This window comes from Galleria mellonella, unplaced genomic scaffold (assembly GCF_026898425.1).
Source record: "Galleria mellonella isolate WM207_F2 unplaced genomic scaffold, CSIRO_AGI_GalMel_v1 utg184, whole genome shotgun sequence".
NCBI lineage: Eukaryota > Metazoa > Arthropoda > Insecta > Lepidoptera > Pyralidae > Galleria > Galleria mellonella.
Genome location: NW_026442025.1, coordinates 11,592,200 through 11,615,861, shown reverse-complemented (window position 1 = coordinate 11,615,861; position 23,662 = coordinate 11,592,200). Strand labels below are relative to the sequence as shown.

At 32.5% G+C, this 23,662-nt stretch overlaps 1 protein-coding gene across 1 annotated transcript in view; it reads left to right on the top strand.

Moving 5' to 3' along the window:
• LOC113512126 (leucine-rich repeat-containing protein 24-like) overlaps nt 1–23,449 on the top strand; it is a 47,125-nt gene extending 23,676 nt beyond the window's left edge. The window contains exon 2 of the mRNA XM_026895912.3: nt 20,322–23,449. Coding sequence (XP_026751713.1) covers nt 20,344–22,101 — 1,758 coding nt within the window. The 5' untranslated portion in view covers nt 20,322–20,343 and the 3' untranslated portion in view covers nt 22,102–23,449. The remainder of the gene's footprint in view (nt 1–20,321) is intronic.
• Nucleotides 23,450–23,662: the final 213 nt, after the last annotated feature.

Genomic DNA, 23,662 nt, shown 5'->3' with positions numbered 1-23,662 from the left:
TACTCTGTTATGTCCATGGTACTACTCATGTCTATAGGTGACGGTTACCACTTTCCACCAGGTGGGCCGTCAGCTTGTTTGCCATTCTAAGTTGTATAAAAAATTTTTTTTGCTTACTTTAAAACAAGTATGCGGAGAAACATATGCGAATAACGACTTTGATTTATACTTTTTATTTTTTACCAGATGGAGACTTTGTACAAAATACGATTGCTTGGGTACCTCTGTCCCATTCGTGTTTCAACCGCGAAGCAGTTATATTTGCATGGCTGTGTTTCGGTTTGAAGGGTTGGATATGGCGTGAATTTACTGGGTACAGAGGAATAACACCTGAGTCCTCAGGAATGACAACGCATGGGGGGTATCATGGGCGAAACAGTATACTCTGTTATGTCCATGGAACTGCTCATGTCTATAGGCAACGGTTACCACTTTCCATCAGATAAGCCTTCAGCTTATTTGCCATTCTAAGTTGTATAAAAAAAAATACTATTCAGAGATAACTATATATTTGATCCTCTGATAGTATCGATTATACTATATACCTACATATATCAATAATCGATACATCATTACATTGAATTTGAATCGCTATTTTTCAATTTGACTACCGAAGATGATAGCCAATAAAGCGACACGATAGCAAATTTACTTAACACCCACACGCGCCCTCGCTTGATCAATCGCTTTCTGATATCAATTCTTTTTCTATAGGAAAATATATAAATTCGTAAAATTACGTCGTCAAATAATAAAGCGCTTATCACATGTTAAGATAATTCATTCAAAAATATAATTAATTCAAATAAATTCAAAAATAGAAAAAGTCTTTTGTTACGAAAAAAGTAATTTGATTTAAAAAAAGAATATATAATGTAATTGAAAATATAAAAATACATAAACTACCAAAAAAAAAATTATTTTTTTCTGCCACACAATAGGCACAGAAAACACGGCTTTACTTCTTGGATAATTATATATGAAAATCGTTCTAATATGTCTGAGAAATATAGAGTTGTATATAACGATATATATTTAAGACATATATTGTATATCTAAGGAAGGAAATATGCTATATTATTTGTATCTATAATAAGTTTACTATTGTATTCTTTTGAAGGAAACAATAAAGAGTATCTATCTATATATAGATAGATAAGTTCCAAAAACATTTTTACCGGTGTGACCATTGAAGCATTCCTATCACGAATGTAGTCCAGAAAGCAATCGACCGTGATAAAACAATATTAATGTTCGAACAATGCAGCTGTTCCGAAAGGAAACGCGTGGGAGCGAGACGGCGCTATTTAATGTACGTACATTAAACTATCTCGTTCTTTTAAGAAAGAACGTTCCAATAGTACGGCGTGTGGGACTCGTGTTGCTGGCCTATTGCCAGTCGCACTGCTGTACTGGTTCACTTGATTTAATTTAGCTAGAATTTAACAAACTGGCGTGTAATACGTTCAAATGAAACATAAAAAAAAGTGTTGTAATGAATTTTAAACGATTCTAGAACGGCAGTGTTCAAGTATTTAGTATTACGCGATAACTTTGACACTTCTGAATCTATTTTAAATACAATCGTCAAAATGTAATTCAGAAATGTGATGTTTTCACATCAAATCAAATATATTAACACTATTTTCTATTTGATTTAAAAATACTCACCGCAAACATAATGTTTCGTAACATATAATTTGATTGAATAGAACAATATAATTATTTCTTGATATATATATATATATATATATATATATATATATATATATATATATATATATATATATATATATATATATATATATATATATATATATATATATATAATTAATGTATGTAAATTAAACCACACTGTCCGAATTTATAAGTAAACCAATTTCGAACAATTGGAAGTAGGTTGTGAACTTTGGAAGTTCAAGAATTTCACCATTCATTAAATTCACCGCTGATAAATAGTGAGTTGGCGAGTTGAGCGTAGGTACTCTTAGTTAATGAAATAAGGGATAAGAATTCTTTTTAGGTACTAATTCATGTTAATAGTTAGATATTTTTCGGGGCTTACATATGTAATTTTGAATTATATAAATAGAGCTTCAAGTGTCGAAAAAGTGTCAAAATTAAATGTGACATTTGGCTGAATACATTTTGACATTTATTTAAAATAAATCACGATATTTCTTCAATGTAGTAATTGATTAAATTGAAAATTTCTTTTTTAATTTAAATTAGGAACTATTTTATTATCTTATTTAAAAAATAGATTTCAGTTCTTCAAACTCCCATTCCCGTAATCTACGGTCATCACACAATCTTCTTCTCGTGACCCATCACATCGTTCCTGATTTATGTTCAATTCTCTTACTGTCGTTGCTATCAGCCTTTAGAATAAAATTCCTGTAGTCCTACGAAAAACACCCAGTAAGAAGGCTATTCAATTATTTGTTAACTTAACAATACCATTTCTAGCTATAAATTCATCAATAGTTACTATATCTCATAATGCTTATCGTTGTTTTAATATGTGTATTTTAATATATATTAAAAGTAATGTTTATGTACTGTATGTGTATTTCTTGTGTATTATGTATAATTATTTTAGTATGTTATAATAATTATGTCACATATTTTCCACCATTACTGCCCTTCAAACGCTTTCTGTTTTTACCTAATAGTTAGCTGGTAAATAATGCCATACTGCATTAAGCTCGTCACTTGTAAAAAGTAATATTATGCAATAAAGAATAAATATTTTTTTCTTTTTTTTTATATCACTTAGAATGGCAAACAAGCTGACGGCCCACCTGATGGAAAGTGGTAACCGTCGCCTATAGACATGAGCAGTACTATAGTAGACATAACAGAGTATACTGTTTCGCCCATGATACCCCCCATGCGTTGCCATTTCTGATTTTGTTATAATATAAATATGTAAAAGCATTACTTACAAATTATAAATGTATTAATCAAAATTCTTTATATTCAGATATAAATCAATCAGTAAAAATAAACAATATTATGGTTCTTTATAGGTTAACTGTTAACCCAAATTCAAATCTTTCAAATGTATTCGCAATAATTTTATATTCTTTTTATTTTCCAACTTAACATGAAAATATACATTTTTCTTTATAGCTCCATTCATGCACACAAGGATAAAAAAGTTGACCTGTTTTCGTCGAAGCGTTTCAATAGAAACGTTCTACTTTTAAATTTAAAATGAAATTATTAATATGTAATAACTAAAAGACATACTTGCAAGTCAAAAACTCTTTAAAAAAAATTAATTACGTTAGTGATTAGTTTATTATTTGAAAATATTGCGGATGTAGCGACTTATCTTTTACGAATTCGATCCCGGATAATACATACAAATAGATATTATTTATTGTTTTCTTCAAAAGATTACAGCAGTTAACTTATTATTATAAATACTAACAATTACAAGAAAAGATTAGACTAAGAAAACAATGGGAGGCCTTATCGCTAAGAGCGATCTCTTCCAGGCAACCTTTGGATAGAGAGGAGTAATTATAAACAGTTTGAGTGCAGGCACGAAACACTGTTAGTTTTTTAAAATACATATAGAGATACAATAATATTTATAACTGTATGGGAATAGACTGCTTTTTATACTTTACTAAGGGCTGATTTTTAATCACAAGTCTCATCAAGGTACACAGAAAGCTGACAGAATTGATGTTTCTTTGAAAAACAAAAACAATTCGTAATAAACCCTCTCCTAAGCAAAAGAACAGTAGTGGTTTAGATTTCACCTGTAAACTGGCAGAGTCTTCAAATTAAACTTTCTACAAGGAGGATTAAAAATAACAATTGCCGCTAAGTATAAGAGAGTTCGCACAATTCTTAATTAAGCGTAGAAGAAATGGTCCACGGTGCGAAGGAAATCTATAGGAAATTGTACCTGCTCGACTCTTTGGCTGACGGAGCACAAAATAGCTATTTACGGACGTCCATTTCGTTCACAATGAATCTTCTGTAATTCTTCTGAGCAACGTGAAAAAACAGAAATGCTATTAAAGTTAATGCGCCTCTCGGTACAATTATTACGAGGGGAGTATAAAGTGTGTCAAGGCAGAATGGCCATATTAATGATTGGAGGGGAATTGAAAATATTTTATTGGTCGTTATATAGAATTAGAATGAAATTAAAAAAGGGTCCCCATTAAAAAAAGCTTTTTTTTATCCGTGTAAAAGGTACAGTCACCTTTTTCCAAAAAAGGAAAAAAAATGGTTGAGAAATCCATAAATATTATAAAAGTGAAGACGAGTTTGTTTGTTACTTTCTAAACGCTTTAACGGCTTAACCAATTACTATGAAATTTAGTGTACCCACACTCCATTATCATATTAACTTTTTGACGTTAACTGTCTACTGTTAAACATAGGACATGGTATAAACTTACTGTAGGCGATATTATGAACTATATGTCGCTGTATTTAATTTAATGAAACAATGGTATTAAAGGAATGTAACTATAATAAAGAAATACCAGAAGGAGACTTTGTACAAAAGTCGATTGCTTGGGTACCTCTGTCCCATTCGTGTTTCTACCGTGAAGCAGTTGTGTTTGCATTTCTGTGTTTCGGTTTGAAGGGTGGGATATGGCGTGAATTTACAGGGTACAGAGGAATAACACCTGAGTTCTCAGGAATGGCAACACATGGGGGGTATCATGGGCGAAACAGTATACTCTGTTACATCCATGGTACTGCTCATGTCTATAGGCGACGGTTATCATTTTTCATCATGTGGGCCGTCAGCTTGTTTGCCATTCTAAGATGTATAAAAAAAAACCATCAGTCCCCGAACTAGGCTTGACCTGTATCTTGGGGACTATGAGCTTGTGCATGCGTGCAAGCTTGTGCATGCATGCATGATTAGGTACGTGCATATTGCGTTTAAACAAGATGTAGAGTGTAAATAAGTAGAAGTGTAAGGTGTAGTTTATTTCTTAGCAGGTCGTCTTGTTAAACATAATTTATTATTCACCATCATTCATCCGTTGATTGTCTACTGCGGAACCCCCCCCCCCTATTGGGGAGTAGTTGCTGTGCTTGATAGTCTGGCTGGTAACAGCAGTCAGGCTTTGGTGATGTTTAAAGAGGAACGCTGCTGCCCATCCTTCAACCATCAAATTCTCTTAGTCGCCTCTTTCAGTCCTCTCAAAAAACCCCTTGACGGAGCTTTTTAAAATAATAACAAATAAGGATGTGCATGTACAATTATTTTTTTTATACTACTTAGAATGGCAAACAAGCTGACGGTCCACCTGATGGAAAATGGTAACCGTCGCCTATAGACATGAGCAGTACCGTGGACATAACAGAGTATACTGTTTCGCCCATGATACCCCGCATGCGTTGCCATTCCTGAGGACTCAGGTGTTATTCCTCTGTACCTTGTAAATTCACGCCATATCCCACCCTTCGAAGCGCTGCCATGCAAACACAACTGCTTTACGGTTGAAACACGAATGGGACAGAGGTTCCCAAGCAATCGACTTTTGTACAAAGTCTCCCTCTCTCTATTTCCTCAATTTATTTACTAAGAAAGAAATAGAACCGTTTCCTTGCTCATTGGTGATCTTACCAACTTGACTAAATCATTTTATGTTTTTACAGGGAATTTTACAACATAGACTTACTCACTTGACTCGTGCTTTCTTAGCGTAATTGATAAAAGGGCCGTTAACGAAGGACGTGTGAAAAACGAAAATTGCTTTAGTTCCTCCTTTATTAGATTCTACGGGTATACAATTACTTGGCAGGCTTTTAATAAAAAAAGGTATTAATATTTTCTTCAATGATTTAGGTAAAATATACAGGATTACCGGAGGGAGGACGAAAAATCTCACTTGTGTTTCTCAAGCAAGCCTCTTCAACTAGTGAAGATTGACTATCAGCTCATTAAATATATCCTGGTCTCTAGCAAAATTGAACAATTCGACTGCACTCACAATGCCCGTCCACTCATGCTGTAGACTCAAGAATTTCTTCTACGATCAACTCTTCTCCTGCTGGTAACTTTGCTCATCATAATCACATGTAGAAGGTCTATAGTGTCTAAATACATGGTCGAATATGAGTAGCTTGCGCTATTGCTTAGTCTGTAGCAGAACCTGTACATTAAATTTAAAGGATTTCGAGAAAAATTCTTTGACCATAATAATTGTATAATGACCTTAGTCTTCGATCAATGGCCAATCCATTACCATTTCACTATATTCCTCTCTTAAACAATCAACGTATATAATTCTTATTTCTTTTTTTATTTTTTCTAATGCTTACCATTCATACTTAGACTCATTCTTCTATTACCTACAGATATTATTAATCATTTTGTTTAACTTTATATATATAATAATAATAATATTTATTTAATCAGACTACATAAGGCCCATTTTGTTAGTTATAAATTGACTTAACCTATGTTAGTAAATGAGCGGTCATAACGCTCTTGCATTGATAACCTGTCCCACCCAATATTTTAGGATGGGACAGTCCATTTTATCAGCAATTGTCTTCAGAACACTGTTTGAGCTAATATGCACCCTATCCAACAGCGAACCAATTCGTTTGCGCCGTATTGCATAAAAATCATCCGTACACACTCGTGCAAATATGTGTGACACACTACAGCGACGAAGTAGCCCCAACAATGCCCTGAAGGCATTGTTATTATATTGGACTCGAAAAGCATTGTAAGTTTTTTTATTATAGTTGACCATAGCATTGAAATAGCATATATATTTAACAAATTGTACATATGACGAACATAACACATTTTTGGATTTATGGTATGATATATGGTTTATGGTATATCTTTTAAATTTTATCCACATTTTCTATGGCTATCCTCCTTATTGTTTATTACTAGCTTTTATTTTTTACTACGATCTCATAAAAGTAAAGTTATAGTATAATATTTATCTAAGCTTTAAAAGTAATTAAAAAATATATCAAAGTCCAGCAGCTGCGGCGTCGCATAATTTTATTACAGTGCAAATTACTGGCGCGGCCTAGCAAATTGAGATCAGAGGAATAGCTTTGGAACAAATTATATTTAGTAAAAGGTTATGCAAACATCTGTAAAATATTGTAAAATCAACTTCTTTCAAGTGACTTCAAAAGTCCTTTTGGATTCTCAATTTCATCTGTATTTTCTATGTCATTACGTCACATGATTATTGTATATTAAATCATTTATTAGTGCTTAATTTGAATCATGTACAATAAAGATTTTACAATACAATACAATACGATTATGTTACTAATTTTAATACTTCCCTTTGCAATCTGTATATCTGTATATCCATGTCACGTTGATTTTATATAAATTTTCTGACGACTTTATGGATCAAAAAACTTCTTCATGTAAAGCTATATCTGTTTTCCTACACACCATATCGCGTTTAAACATTAATAATTTAATTCAATTTAAGTAAGCAGATCTTAAAGACCTTCCTCGAGTAAGTCGTCGAGGTAAAGCGGCATCATTTCCCTATTCCATGGAAAGGCTTATTCAATATGCAAATTAGCTGCCAGCCCAACGCCCGGCACCCCATTGAGATGCTCCGTGACAACTTTAAAAAGTTTTGCATCTGGGGCACATGGATCGAATCTCCCAATCTACATGGTTCTTGACGAACTCCATATATGGACTCGCTTTTGGCATATACGTATTTTATTGTACAAACTAAATTTTACGTGTCCTGGGTAATCCCTGTTACTGTCTAGCATAATCCTGAGCGAACACTTGTTTCTGGCTTTGAATCTCTTTTGGCTTATCAAACTCTTTTGGGCGATGTTAAAAATTTTTGCATCTGGGGCACATGGGTCGAGTCTTCCTATTAATAGCATGAAATAATACACATCTTTCGATGATTTAATTCAATAGGGTTCGATCTAATATGTCTCTGCTATCCAATATCTGAAGTTATACTATAGAAGGAAAAATGTAACAGTCGGTAAATTTTCCACCCCTATTTTTAAACCGTTCCTAGTAAAATACATTAAATGAAGTGGAAGTCACACCCACATTTCATTAATCTCATTTTCCAAATCGAAATATGTAAGAGTCTTAACAGACTCAATCTTCATGAAATTTTCGACAAATTATTAAATAATTAATTTTGGCTTAATGACGTTTAAGGGAAAACCCATTTTTAGACGTCAATAAAAGCGTCGGTACTCGACGGTCGGTAGTCGGAATTGCAGATAAAATGGTACAGCATTAGCACAGGCGAAAATTATCCTAACAGAAAACACCACAGAGATCCATCAACAGCGAACAGATGCCCCATAATGATATTACCGCATTATTGCCCACGCGACCAAGCCAATTAGCAGATTATAGTAGGTCTGTAATTCTTATTACTGGTTACTATGTACCTACCATGAAAAGGTCTTAGAAATTTTACAGGAATAATAATAATAAATGACACATGTCCATCGCCTGGACATTAAACCAGGAAATCAGGCAACGAATATTGAGAAGCGCAATATTAGAAATCTATAATTAAAATTAACAATAATGTGCTGTCTCATCATCATCATTATATCGGCTGTTAACATAGGTATCTCCCTATTGGGGGATTTTACCAGTAGTTGCCACATTTGACAGGCGGATTCGCAATCGCAGTTAGGATTTCGAGGATTTTTTAAGAGGGATGCTGCCGCTCATCCCTCCGCCAATAGCTCCCTTAGTCGCCTCTTACGACTCCCACTGGAAGGGAAGGGGTGGCCTGTTCTATGCCGGGACACAGACGGCGAATGCTGTTTATATGGTACTAGTTTTTTTTTTTTTTATTTTTAAATAGAGTTGACCGAAGGTATCATTTAGAGCTTCACAGAACGCGTATATAGGCAGGTATTGAAGTATTGAGGATTTCAAATCCACGGAAACTAAAGATTGAGTCCTGTCCAATAAATTAGAACATTTATCTAGGGCATCCTAGAACCTTGTATTTCAACCCGCATCACTTTGGAGCGATTACCTTTGATAATAGAGGGAAAGGTTGGATGAAGGGGGAGTAACTATGATAACCGAAGGGTACTCTGCAATACCTGGCTAATGCGAATAAATATGTGAGAGTGGCCATGTCTTCACTGGTAGGCACACAGATTTGATACTTTATAAGAATAAGAAAAATTTTGTTACTACAAGATTAGTACGTGTACATATGCTAGTGTGTGTGCGGTTCTGTGTACGTATGCGTGTACATATGCGTATACGTGTGCGTGTGTGTGAAAGTAGGTGTGTGCGTGGCCAGTGTATGTGCGGTTCTGTGTACGTGTACGTGTAAGTATACGTGTATGTGTGCGTATACTGATGTATGAAAGTATATGTGTATGTGAAAGTTGGTGAGTTTGTTTTTTTCGTAGTATATTATTTCGTAGCCGATAGTAAAAAATTATTCGCAAAATTTATTTGTCCTTTAATATTCTAACCTACATTCCAAAAAGATAGTTTCTATAAAGATTTCAAAATTTGAAAAAATAATTAAGATAACTTCTATAATGAAATTTTAAAAATAAGAAAATATATCTCTTAATAAAAGACTTAGCAAAATAGCCAAAGCATATTTTAAATATTAAAAAAAGAGTCTTGAAGGTGAACTAGTACGAAGCCTCACTAGTTGTAGACACTGACCCTTTCATAGAGCATTTAAAAGGCTTAAATTTGTGTGGGACTTTACAATTACAATAGCAAATTTTAATATGGTATAATAAAAACATGATATAATAAAAATGAAAAGAAACTATAATTATAATGAATATTCATTTTGCACAAAGGCTTTCAGCAAAAAAGACGATTAAATTATTATTGATGTCAGATTGTGATGGAAAAGTATAGTAAGACTAGCGACCCGCACCGACTTTGCGCGGATTCTTTACAAAAAATATAAAATACCCTATCTTACTCTGAGTAGATGTAAATTTTGGTAAAATTGGTCGAATATTTTTTTGTTCCTTTTTGATTTCTTTTTTTATTTCGTATATGAACTACTACGCAGGTCTTTTTCACCTTCGAGAGGGCTCAGGTGATAGCCTACGGCCACTTTCTATCATCGTACGGCTCGCCATCGACAGGGAGTTCACCATCATACCTTACAGCCTAAATGGTGGCGTACAACGCGGTTTCAGAGATGCTTTCTCCCACGAACACTCAAGTTATGGAATGAGCTCCCTGCCGAGGTTTTCCCAAGAGACTACAGCATGTGGTTCTTCAAAAGGGGGGTAAAGAAGTTTCTTCAGGGTCGGCAACGCGCGCGTAATACCTCTGGTATTACAGGCGTTCATAGGCTACGGTAACCGCTTGCCATCAGGTGGGCCGTATGCTTGTTTGCCACCTCAGTGGTATAAAAAAAGCCAATTATCGTGATGGTAATGATTACTTACTAGTTACCTCCTCCCTTGCTTCTTTCTTGACATGTATTAATGGAAACAACTAATAAACTTTGACACTAGAGGGCACTACCGTTATACGATTTAATAGTAGTAACACGTCTCTTGACAGAAATCCTTATTACAAATTCACTTCTATTTTTAGTTTATATTCGAAACGGAATGTTATTTATTCCATTTACTTTGTGAAATTATACGCATCATTTGAACGTTTCAAATGATTTGATGGAAGATTTATTAAAGCTATAAATAAAATTTAATTTGTTTGATCTCAAATTAATCGATTAGAGAGAGAGAAACAGACCTTTAAATTTTATACCTTTGACATTTCTAATATGCTATCTAAAAGTGGTCTAATTTATTGATTATCCCACATTCTTAGTCAGTTAACCCTTTTTAGCATGATTTTTTTTTTGTTGGTGAAATCAATCAAGGTGATATAATTCATGTTCAAAATTAAAAGGAAAATGGTTAAAAAAATAAATTTGACAGCTATGGTTTTTTTTTTCTGCAATGGACATTAAAAAGGTATCCAGACACGATCAACTTAAAGTGAAATTGTTCTTTTATATAATTTTTGAGCATTCAATGTTATGATGAAAATTTTCACCAGTATGCAAAGAAGGGTTAAAGATTATTTTAAGGACAAGTTTTTAATTAAATATTTGCACGCCACACGGTAGAATACATAAATTCTGTTTTTAACATTAAATATTTCTTTTTTTTTATGTAACTTAGAATGTCAAATAAGCTGACGGCCCACCTGATGGGAAGTGGTAACCGTCGCCTATAGATATGAGCAGTACCATAGATATAACAGAGTATACTGTTTCGCCCATGTTATGCCCAGCAGTTGTGTTTGCATGGCTATGTTTTGGTTTGAAGGGTGGGATATGGTGTGAATTTGCTGGGTAGAGAGGATTAACACCTGAGTCCTCAGAAATGGCAACGCATGGGGATACCCCCCATTGCCATTTCTGAGAACTCAGATGTTATTCCTATGTACCCAGTAAATTCATGCCATATCCCACCCTTCAAACCGTAACAGAGCCATGCAAACACAACTGCATCACGGTAGAAACACAAATGGGACAGAGGAACCCAAACAAACGGCTTTTGTACAAAATCTTCCTCTGGTGTAATTTAATAACCTGTTCTAATGTAATAACATGTATATAAGCAAATAAAGTTATTTATTAATTGATTCATACTAACGAGTCAAAAAGCTAGTAAATAAAAAAAAAAGGAAAAATCTAGCATCGAAAACCTTAGAGAGAATTCAGTATGATATACAGGTATGTCTATTATTCAGATTTTGCGTCACAGTTTCAAATGAAACCGACTTTTCACTACCAAAATTTTACTATTTTTTTACGACACCTCGCCTTTTTCCCTAACACGTTGCACTCCGGTTTTTTTTATTCGACACGCAACGTGAAAATGTAACTGTATGAATGTAAAAATAAATATTTATATCTAAAATTAATAACAATTAATAATATAAAAAAATATTATATATGTAAAAAATAGGTAATATAATAAAATTATAAATATTTTTACTAGCTGTATCCCGCTGTATCCTTGTCTGTTTATAAAGTTAAATTAGGATATAACCTATCTGTGTAACAAATTTCATTCAAATGTCTTTAGTAATTTTTGCGTGAATGAGTAACAAATATTCGTTGATTCACACAGACTTTCATATTTATAATATTAGTAAGATTTATTAAATGGATTTTGCAGAAAATAATTAATTATATATTTTATGAGTCTGACAGCTAAAGTGGGAGCCATCGCCGCTATGCATATTATAGTATAAAGGCTTTACACAGTAATTAGTTAATGAATAGATTTATTTTAGGATTTGTAAGTAAATAGGCAGAACACTAATCGTGTGGTCCCGGCGTAGAATAAAGTCGTAAGAGGCAACTAAATAAAGGCGAAGGATGGGCAGCAGCATCCCTTAAAAACATCTCCAAAACCTAACTGCGGTTGCCAATCCGCTTGCCAAGAATGGCAACTACTAGAAAACTGCTCAAAGGAAGGCTTATGTTCAGTAGTGGACATTTAAAGGCTTATATGATGAGACAAGTCATGAAACTATAAGATTATAACCTACTTCAGAAAAGAACACGTTTTGGTTTAGTTAAATCTTTTCAAAACGATAAACTTTCAAAAACAAAGAGACAAATCAGGAAACTGTCGATTTAATTAGTATCCTATATGGAATAAATTAAATTTCAAATGTATTTTTTTTATATAAGAGTTTCCTCTTGTCGGTGTAACTAATCCATACATTTTCTTTATATATCACATAGCTTTTATCCATGACGTCGTCACTCCAGACGTCGTCAAGGATAAAAGCTTGTTATAAAATAAAACACAAGTCTCAAATTACAAAATATTATTTCAGTTTCTAAATTTATCCAGTTAATGCAGGTTCAACGACATTTCATCCAAAACTAATTTCGCTTAGAGGGTGGACACAATTATTTACCGCATATATAATGAACTGCGCTAACCGTTGGCTTTAGCTTGGATCCAAATTAGAAAGGGCACGTTCACTCCACTATAAATAGGCAACATTTATTATGTTAAGTAATAACAGCTACATGAATACATACATACTAAAAATACAGTGAAATTAGAGAGCACCCGGTACTTTCACATAACACTCCAACCATAGACCATGTTAAAGATATTATAGAGAAATATTATAGAGAACAATCCTGTTCTGTAAAGAATACACAAAAAAAGATATTAAATACCATAAAACCCCATAAATTGATGTACCATAAACACATAATGCGGCATAGAAAATACAATCTTCTGCAACTAATAATATCAAAATACCAGAAAAATCCAAGGTTGTCTAAGACCGGGATACACTGGATCTCATAGCCAAAACTCTTGAAGCAATGGTTCAGAATAAGTACCATAATTGGCATCTCCGGTATCTGATCTGATATCTACGACAGAATATCAGATAGTACCTACAAAATAATATCATAATCCTCAGGAACAGAAATACCTGAAGAATACAGTGCTGTCCGTGAAAACTTGTGCTGTTCAGTTCTATAGACTATATACGATGCTTACCACCTTTTATAAAGCGAACTATGAAATTGCAATTCTGATTTGTATAAAAATAATTTGAGAAGTATATTTTAAAAGAATTCCTATTACAAAACCGAAAAATCGCTACAAGCAATCACAATAAAAATTGTAATTGCTCCTTAAAAAGTGACTACAATCGGAACAAAAGAATAATAACTTGTAATTCAACAATTCTTATTCTAAAACGAATCCTGTTAATATAATAAAAGCGAAAGTTTGTTATGAATAAAAGATAAATGGATGATGATGATAAACGTGTATTTTGTATGTAAAAATGTAGCATTATATTGCACCAATATCAGTTATTAAAAAAATCTATAGGACAATTTGTAAGTTTATCTTTTCAGATAAAAAAGATATTTCCAAATCGGTTCAATATTTACGGAGTTATGAGGTAAGGAATATAAAAAAATACACGCAAATTGTCCTTCTTTTTTTTAAAGTTGGTTCCAAATATAATGAATAAATATATAGCATTTCATACTGAGACTTAATGTCACCATTCGCTCCTATAAGGTCAATGTATAAACTACAAAACGGATTTTAATGAAATATGGTATTCGGACAGGTTATATCCTAACTTAATACATAGGATACTTTGTGTACTGATTCACACATATAAAACTGCAGAATATATAGCAAGTAAAAAAGTAAAGTACACTAACAAACGGATAGTTATTTTGTAGACACATTCAGTTTAATTCAAGATCTTTCGAAGTAAAAAATTGTGCAAAAAAAAACAACCACAAAGCTTCAATCGTTACAAAATTAACATCTGAAAAAATCTTGATGATTGCAAAAAAAAAATACCAAACTCGATTCAGAATAGACACGACATAATCACCTAATATAGCTTTTAAAAATATAGACGAATTCAGAATCTCCTATTTAGACCTTATAGACTATTTTTAATGAAAAAAGGCTATTAGTCTGAAGCTTTTAACATTAATTGGCCTCATATTGCAGACAAACTACGAGTATTTGTGATACAAGCTGCCTCTAGGGTCCTAGAGTTGTCAGTGTTGTTTGTAGCAAAAGTGAGTGGCTGCCGTTATCAAATAGCGCAAAATAATCGAACGTCCTGTCTAAATTATCTTACAATACCTAACAGGTTCTTTATTTTAGAACGCAAATAAAAATAACAATTTATTTATTGCCTCTTGGTGTTTTATCGATTCAATAAACGTTGTAAAATTTTGCATACACCTAATAAGGGATAGTGAAAGACATAGAGTTATATTACCGGAATTGAGATGGGGGAGTTTTTCAAAGGGGGTTTAGTCTAGTAATATGATGAAATATGTGTATGTGTGTTTGTGTGTGTTAAGTACTATCCATTATTCTCATCTTCATACACAACATGGTATATCTTCTATATGTGTAAAAATATTTTTATTTATATATATTTATTTGTTTATATATATAAATTTTAGTATGTATGTATATCAATTATTACTGGTACCGCATTCGAGTATTTTGACACTTTTAGCATTAATTCTATGTACTATTAAATAAATAACTAATATAGTCAACATTTAGAATAGAGAAGGGAATAGGCTGCCTTTCGTCCACATGAACGAAGTTGGAGGCATAGCTAATATTTTGCAGCCAATTACAGTCTTATTTATTTATTTATTCTTTATTTACCACATAACAAAAAATGTTTAGTACAAAAGTGTGTGTGTGTGTGTGTGTGTGTGTGTGTGTGTGTGTGTGTGTGTGTGTGTGTGTGTGTGTGTGTGTGTGTGTGTGTGTGTGTGTGTGATGTTTTGAATTTATTTAAGGGTAATTCCAACATATCCTTTGGTATTTTATTGTAAATTTTTATACCTATTCCCATAAAAGACCTATTAACTTTTTCTAAACGATACTTGGGGACAGCAAGTTTGTCTTTAAATCTAGTATTAATATTATGAATATTGCTGTTTTTTGGAAATAAGTCAAGATTTTTATGAACATATAGGATATTTGAATATATAAATTGAGAAGCAACGGTGAGAATATTTTCTTTGAATTTCTCTCTTATATATATACAGTAGATCGCTCGAACGGCACGTTTTTGTAATATGAATATATTCTATATATATATTCCATAAGAGAGTAAACTATGAAAATAACTAAAATAGACTAATCTAGCAGTATCAGTATCAGTGTATGTCTAACTTTACGCACGGCAAAAGCTGCTGAACTTAGTTTCGCTGCAAGGCTTTGAATTTGTGCACCCCATTGTGTTTTATTATCTAGTGTGATTCCTAGAAAGACAGTAGATTCTATAAATTCGAGAGATTCGTCATTTAATTTAATATTGCAATTAGTATTAAAACTTTTAGATAGAGAGAAATTAACACATTTTGTTTTTTTAGCGTTTAACATAAGATTGTTAGTTGTAAACCAGTGCAAGACGCCGCAAAGCACTATTTACATCGTCATAATTATTAGTCATTCTATTAACTTTAAAAATCAATGAAGTATCGTCTGCAAATAATACTATGCCGCATCTATCCTGCATGGCATATGGGAGATCATTAATGTAAACTAGGAATAAAAATGGACCGAGAATAGATCCTTGTGGTACACCCATTTGCACAAGTGACCCGTCAGACGTAGCGTTGCTAATCTTCACTTTCTGTATTCTATCAGATAGATAAGATTTTATTAAATTTAAAGCATTGTCTTTGACGCCATAAAAAGCAAGTTTTTTTAGCAATGTATTATGATCAACGCAATCAAAAGCCTTAGAAAGGTCACAAAAAACACCTATCACATCCATTTTAGTTTCCCATGCAGCAAATACGTGTCTAAGCAACTCTGCACCTGCGTCTGTAGTTGAACGACCTTTGGAAAAACCGAATTGACTATTGTGGATTAAATTATTTAAATTGAAATAACTGACAAGTTGCATAAGGATTATTTTTTCAAAAATTTTACTGAGTGCTGGGAGTATGGATATAGGTCTATAATTTAAATCTCCAGATTTAAAAAGCGGTATGATTTTACTAATTTTCATTATGTTAGGAAATTTACCTTCATCTATACATTTATTGAAAATAAAAGCAAGAGAGGGCGCAATAATTTCCATTATACTATCCAGTATTTTAACAGATATACCCCATAGATCCTCTGTTTTTTTATTATTAAGCTGTTTGAATATTTTTATTATTTCTACTGATGATGTATGTCTAAAGTTAAATACAGCTGATGACTTGCTAACATTGTCTGTTAGTAAAGTTTCAGCAGCAGACGGGGAAGATTTTAGAGCCTGTGTCGTAATTAATGGAATATTAGTAAAATAAGATTCGAATGTATGCGCGACCTCTGTGTCGGAATTTACCAATTTGTTATTAATATTTAAAGCTATTTTGCTATTTTGAAAATTAACTTTTCCAGTTTCGCTATTTATTACTTTCCAAGTGGCTTTTATTTTATCTTTAGATTTAGTTATTATTTTACCTAAATAGAGAGACTTAGCTGTATGACAAACCTTTTTAAATATTTTCGAATAAGATTTTACATGTTCATGAAATAAGGGATCGGATATATAGCTTCGTTTTTCGTAAAGTTCGTAAAGATTAGCCCTAGACTTATAAATACCAAACGTGGCCCAGTCACAAAACTTTGATTTTACACTAGTTGAAAATGTTTTTGTTTTAAATTCACTGCTAGCTTCATGTTCAATTAAATTAAAAATATGTTCACACACAATGTCCGGGTCATATTGAGGTACTATGACACTAGATATTTTATGTTCATATTTATTTTTAATAAAAATAAAAAAAGTTATTTGCACTTGGCGGAACTTTGAGCATATATTGAAATGTGAAACTGGGCGAGTACTGTGATAATGTAGCAAAATATTTTTATAATACTATCAAAATTTTATTATATAAATAAAAATAAATAAATAATCTTACGACTGTCATCTTTCATCGTCATCATCTTAGCTATTGACCGTCCACTGTTGAACATAAGCCTCCCCCATAAAGGTGTGGGTACTATAATCTTTAATGGGATATAATTATGTCTAAAAATATTGTTAAAAATATTAGAGTGGATATCGTAGGTCTATTTAATGGGAAGTAATATATGCCTAGACAATTGAAATCTATAAATACCTGTTCTAAGCTTTATATCCAATAAATATTAATTTTCCTAAACGTTCTTATTTCTTATAATTCCAATAACATTATGTTCCTCTATTTTATTTCCAATATTTATTTTACATTGACTACTTTTGCCATTTTAATAATTCCAATGAAACGATATTGAATACGGCTTCAATAAAATTTACCGCTCGTATTTAAAAGATCACGAATAATTTCTAAACTTATTACGAATACGTCCTTATTGAACGTCGGCACGGTTAGCCTCTCCACCACAGTAAACGATGTCTGAGCCTCAAAGCTAATTTTAGCTTCAATATTAATAAATATTCTTTAGCCTTTCACGAGAAATGCTTTGAAGATTTTTGGGGTTAATTATTAGTTTGTTTCATTACTGTATTTGGAGATTAGAGGTATATAACTTTTATTTTGATAAATTTAATTATACATTTTTTTTTATACAATTTATAATGGCAAACAAGCTGACGGCCCATCTGTTGTAAAGTGGTAACCGTCGCCTATAGACATGAGCAGTACCATGAACATAACAGAGTATACTGTTTCGCCCATGATACCCCCCATGCGGTGTCATTCCTGAGGACTCAGGTGTTATTTCTCTGTACCCAGTAAATTCACGCCATAAACCTTCAAACTTCAAACAAATGCTTCAAACCGAAATACAACTGCTTTACGGTTGAAATACGAATGTGACAGAGGTACCCAAACAATCGACTTTTGTACAAAGTCTCCCTCTGGCACTATACTTGAACTCTATATATATATATATATATATATATATATATATATATATATATAATGTCCAGTAGTTCTCCACTGTATATGTTGTGATTTGTAAGTATATATAGTACGTATAGTATTATACGTACGTATAATTGTTTATCTGCAACAATTTTAAATTTTTTTCACCCCATAATTAAAATTCTGTTTTGCTAAAGGTTAACTGGGAGAGAATGCTATATAGAATTAAGTCCGCCTTTTGTAATTTTTTTTTTTGTAATGTAGTCAATAAAGTATAAATAAATTAAGAAATGATAACTAATAACCATATTTTGTTATAAATACAATTACTAATTGCTGATTGATGTTCCCAACGGTTATAATAAAGAGAAAGACCAGAGAGACATCTTACAAAGGTCAGGTTGTACCCTTATCCTACGTTTTTTGCCATGGAGCAACTCTAATTAAATGGTTTAATTTCCGTTTAAAAATATAATGACAGTGAAATTACAGGATATGAAGGCCTCTAACGACATAGCTTTTAGACAGATGGCACAAAAAAGCAAAATAATTTGTTTGTTTAAATACATTAAAAATAGTTATTATGGAAAATTAAGATTATCTCTTATAGCAATAATGGAAACTAATATATATTTAAGTAAATGTAAATACATATAAAAATAAGCATGCTGATGTTGCAATGAGCTGGTCATATGGCTTGAAGAACCAACAACCGATGGGAACGGTATAGTAACGGTACGGTACGAACAAATACAATGTAGAACAACTAGATGTAGTGACGACCTCAAATGCATTGCAGGAAGCTAATGAAAGCGGATGGCTCAGGACCGTTTTATATGGCAGTCTATAGAGGAGGTCTATATTCAGCAGTGGACAGATAATGGCTGAAATAATAATAATAATAAATTATTGTCTTTAAAAAAAATTCGCCTACGGTACAATATAGCTATGACCCCACACTAAACAAAGCCTGTCTCGTAAAAAAATGATGATTTATTTATTTATTCTTTATTGACAAAATTTTTGTAATTTGGTCAATCATCATCATCATCTTCCTACCCTTATCCCAATCATTTGGGGTCGGCGTAATATGATTTTATCCATATTACAAAAAGATTTGGTTTTTAGTTTTACGACCGGCCACCTGGCTGACGTCAACCCTCTTTGGGATTTGTAATTTGGTCAATAAAGAATAAAAATAATGAAATAATTTGGTCAATAAAAAAAAGTCTGGTACAAAAGGCGGACTTAATACTATAATATATAGCATTCTCTTCCAGTCAACCTTTGGTGATAATGATGATATACATATAAATTAGTGATTTTTTATGATTCCAGTACGAGGTTCGAAATATTTTTCTATAATATTTAAAAGAAGCCACTAAAAATTGAACAAAAGAAAACCATACAATAATTTCCCGTTTCAAGTAATATAAGCAATAACTATTGTTACATGAGGAAGTATATAAACATGTATACTACAATAACATACACTACTATAAACAGTAACATAACAGAATCTAGTTGCCTATTGAACTATAAGCACCAATACATACATTATTAACGGTTACTCCATCGTAAAGAGCCCCATATTTCACCGAAAACCGCTCGAATGTTAATACGCAATACCGCAAACCGACATTACAGAGAACTCAAAGCTTGCACCCTTTGAACAACTGCTTCTCATAACCAACATCTTCACAGAGCCCTTTGTGCTCCCTCGTAATTAAACAAGTCCTTATCTTACGTCTGATCTTCATTAGGCACGTTCCATAGATAGGTCACTGAGATATAACATGCTTAAGTGACTTTTATTAATTACTTCAACATCACGGAACGTCTTTATCCAATGACCACAAAAGAATTAATCCATTTGAAGGATACCGTTAAACAATTATTTTTATTTTGTTTCAGGTAAACAGGCCTCTGCTATGAAATGGGCATTCGAGTACTTCGATGTGGATGCTGGTTGATTTTACTAGTGATAAATCTAACCGGAAGCGATTGGCTCAGCTGCGGTGATATATCAGTGTGTATCTGCAAATGGTCTTCTGGCAAGAAAACAGCGTCATGCGTCTCGGCGGGGTTAAAAGAACTTCCTCATTTGGCAGCCGAAATTCAAGTTCTCGATTTGCACGGAAACTCCTTAAAAACTTTAGGCCAAGATGCATTTGCGAATATAGAATTATTGAATTTACAACGACTGAATTTAAGTATGACAAATCTCCGTTCTCTACATTCAGATACGTTCAGAGAACTGCGTATACTAATAGAACTGGATCTGTCTCAAAACGAATTATTTCAATTGTCACCTGACACTTTCAGAGGCAACGACCGATTAAGGCTATTAATTTTGAACGATAATCCTTTGTCATCGTTAGTAGTAGAGCAGTTCCCTGTGCTACAACATTTGAAGAAATTAGAACTCTCGAGATGTAAACTTCAAAATATTCACCCATTTGCCTTTGTGAACTTGCAAGCACTGGAAACAATTCATGTTCATCAGAACCAACTTTCATATTTGCATCCAAATACATTCAACCTTCCAGTATTAAAAACGTTAACGCTTTCTGATAATCCTTGGTACTGTGATTGTAGATTAAGAGACTTTCACGAATGGTTTTTGCATAGTAATCTTGGAAATGAGGAGGTATTTTGTGAAGGTCCCGAGAAAAAAACGCATAAATCCTGGCGCACCTTGAAAGGTATTGATATGGTGTGTCCTCCTTCCGCGTATTCTACTCCATCTGTTATAAGAACAGAAGCAGGAGCAGAAATCTCTTTTGGATGCTTTGTACGAGGTGACCCAAAGCCCACAATTACATGGACTTTTCATCACAATGAAATTCATAACAAAACATATAAACATAGTGATATATTAGTTTATAAATATCAAGCAGAATATTTCGATGAATATAGAGATGACTTTATAAACAAGAGTGCACAGTGGGTTAATGTAACTATAACTAATGTAACTAGTGACTTATCTGGTGAGTGGAAGTGTAGTGCAAAGAGCCCTGTAGGTGAAGCATCTGCTTATTTGACGTTATTCTTACCAAAAGCTCGAACAGCTACTGCTCGTGTTGCACCAGACTACTCGACCTTCTTCATTTTAGCTGGTTCTATGATAGCCATGACTAGTGTAGGTTTTATAGCCGCCTGTATATGCTGGAAAACTAAACGTCGAAGAATGCCACCAAGCAGGAGTTTTACTGACCAAGAGAAGAAGTTATTAGATACATCATTGGCAGCTAGTTGTGACAGGACTAGTGCTGACTTAGGATCCTCTTATGGATTTGAAATGTTGGACAGATCTATGTCTTTAGAGAGTGAAGATACGCAAAGATGTCTTGAACCAGTGCAAATAACAATAGAAGGCCCTCCAGGAACATTTCCGCCACCTCCAGCAGAGTTTGCTTTACCAGCTCCCTATGGAAATATCTTTATATCAGTTCAAGTTGCTGCCCATAACGATAAATATCCAGATTTATTAGGGGGAGGAGCCACTTTGCCTAGACGAAGTAGAACATGTTTCCTAAAATCGGCCTACGATAATATGGGCCCTAGAATCACTGCTGCTGGTAGCTCAACTTGGTCTCTTCCAGATGCTAACGCAGATAATGTAGGAGTAGATAAAGACAATGATCTATCCACGCCTCTGTCGACTTTCTCTACTGAATTTACTGCCCTGTAAAAATAATCTTTAAGTATAATGTACAGAATTTCAATTGTTTTGTGTGTATAAATGAACGATAAAATCTATTACGTAACATATCAGTTAAATAGATGTTAATATAATGTTTTTGTCATTCAGTTAGTTTATTATGTAGAGAAATAATTATGTTGTATTCAGTATTTCATTGAATATAGAAAATAGGACTGATTAGAGTGTATACGATATCATCAATTCTAGATATTAATTTAACCACATCATGACTTTATCATGATCATCACGATATCAATCAGATTCTACGATTAATGACCAATATCATTATTAGATTATTTTTCATATTTAATATTGCTTCAATTTTAAATAGTACGTATATATTAATTTGTATGTACACGAGTTTATTTATATAAATATAAGTAGTACTCAGTTCTTTTTGAAAAATACACACCCTAGAAATGACACGCTCAGTTTTGTTTGAAAAAAATATATGCGTGAGCCAAAAGTCAGCCATTTCCTTTTTACCAATTCTTTGATACTCAACGCTTCATGTTGAGGTACCTATATGATCTACGGTATTATAATACTACAATAATAATTTTTAATCTTAATTTTTTCATGTATTTAAAAATTTTCAAATACTTTTTTATTTAAAAATAAAGGAACTATTTATTCAGCTTTGCTGACAAATTTAGATTCCTCTAAATCTGTATTTTTAGTTACTTTATGTAAAGTTTATTAGATATTTAACAAAGTTAAAAAAAAAACATGTTGTAATACGAGTTATTTTAAATCTAAAAAAAAATACGAAATTTACGTTACGTTATGTAAATATACAATTTATTAGCTTTGTTGAAATTATCTGTATTCAAATTTACATTCTTTTAAAAGAGGCAAGTTTGTAAAACATATTGAAGATGTCTTGTCTAAATTATAATTATTTTACTGAACGAGGCATTGTCTTAAATATCTTATTATGTATCTTTGTCTTTTATTATTCTAAGATTCATTCTAATCAAATTTCCAATTATTTCCCCCAAAGTAATTAAAGTAATACAAAAATAATCAAATCTGTCCAATCATTTCCAAGTGATATTCTTACCTGCAAATAGCATTTAATTTTGATTTATATAGATAAAAGAAAAATAACTGAATAACACGTTTCACTAGTGTGGTTGCGTAAGTAGCTCTGATATGCATTTTTTTTTTTATATTTATCAAATAGTTAATATTAATTCTTTAATAAATTGTATATTATTTCTTAAATAAGAGTTAAAAAGAATCTATACCTGTATATTGAACGATAATTGTATGTATTTATAAGATTTTTTGATCGAAGTTCATTGCTTTAAATTTTAAAGAGAGAATAAAAGATTGCAACTTACATAAATCTATTTATTATTTTTCCTCTTCACTGATGGATTATTTTGTAAATAAGTTTAAGATTATTTTGTAATATGTTATCATATTAATCTTTAATTGTCCACTTCTGAACATAAGCCTCCCTCTTGTTATCCCCCTTCCCCCTTGTTGTTATTGGCAACGGCAGTTAGGCTTTGGAGATATTTTTAAAGGAATGCTGCTGCCC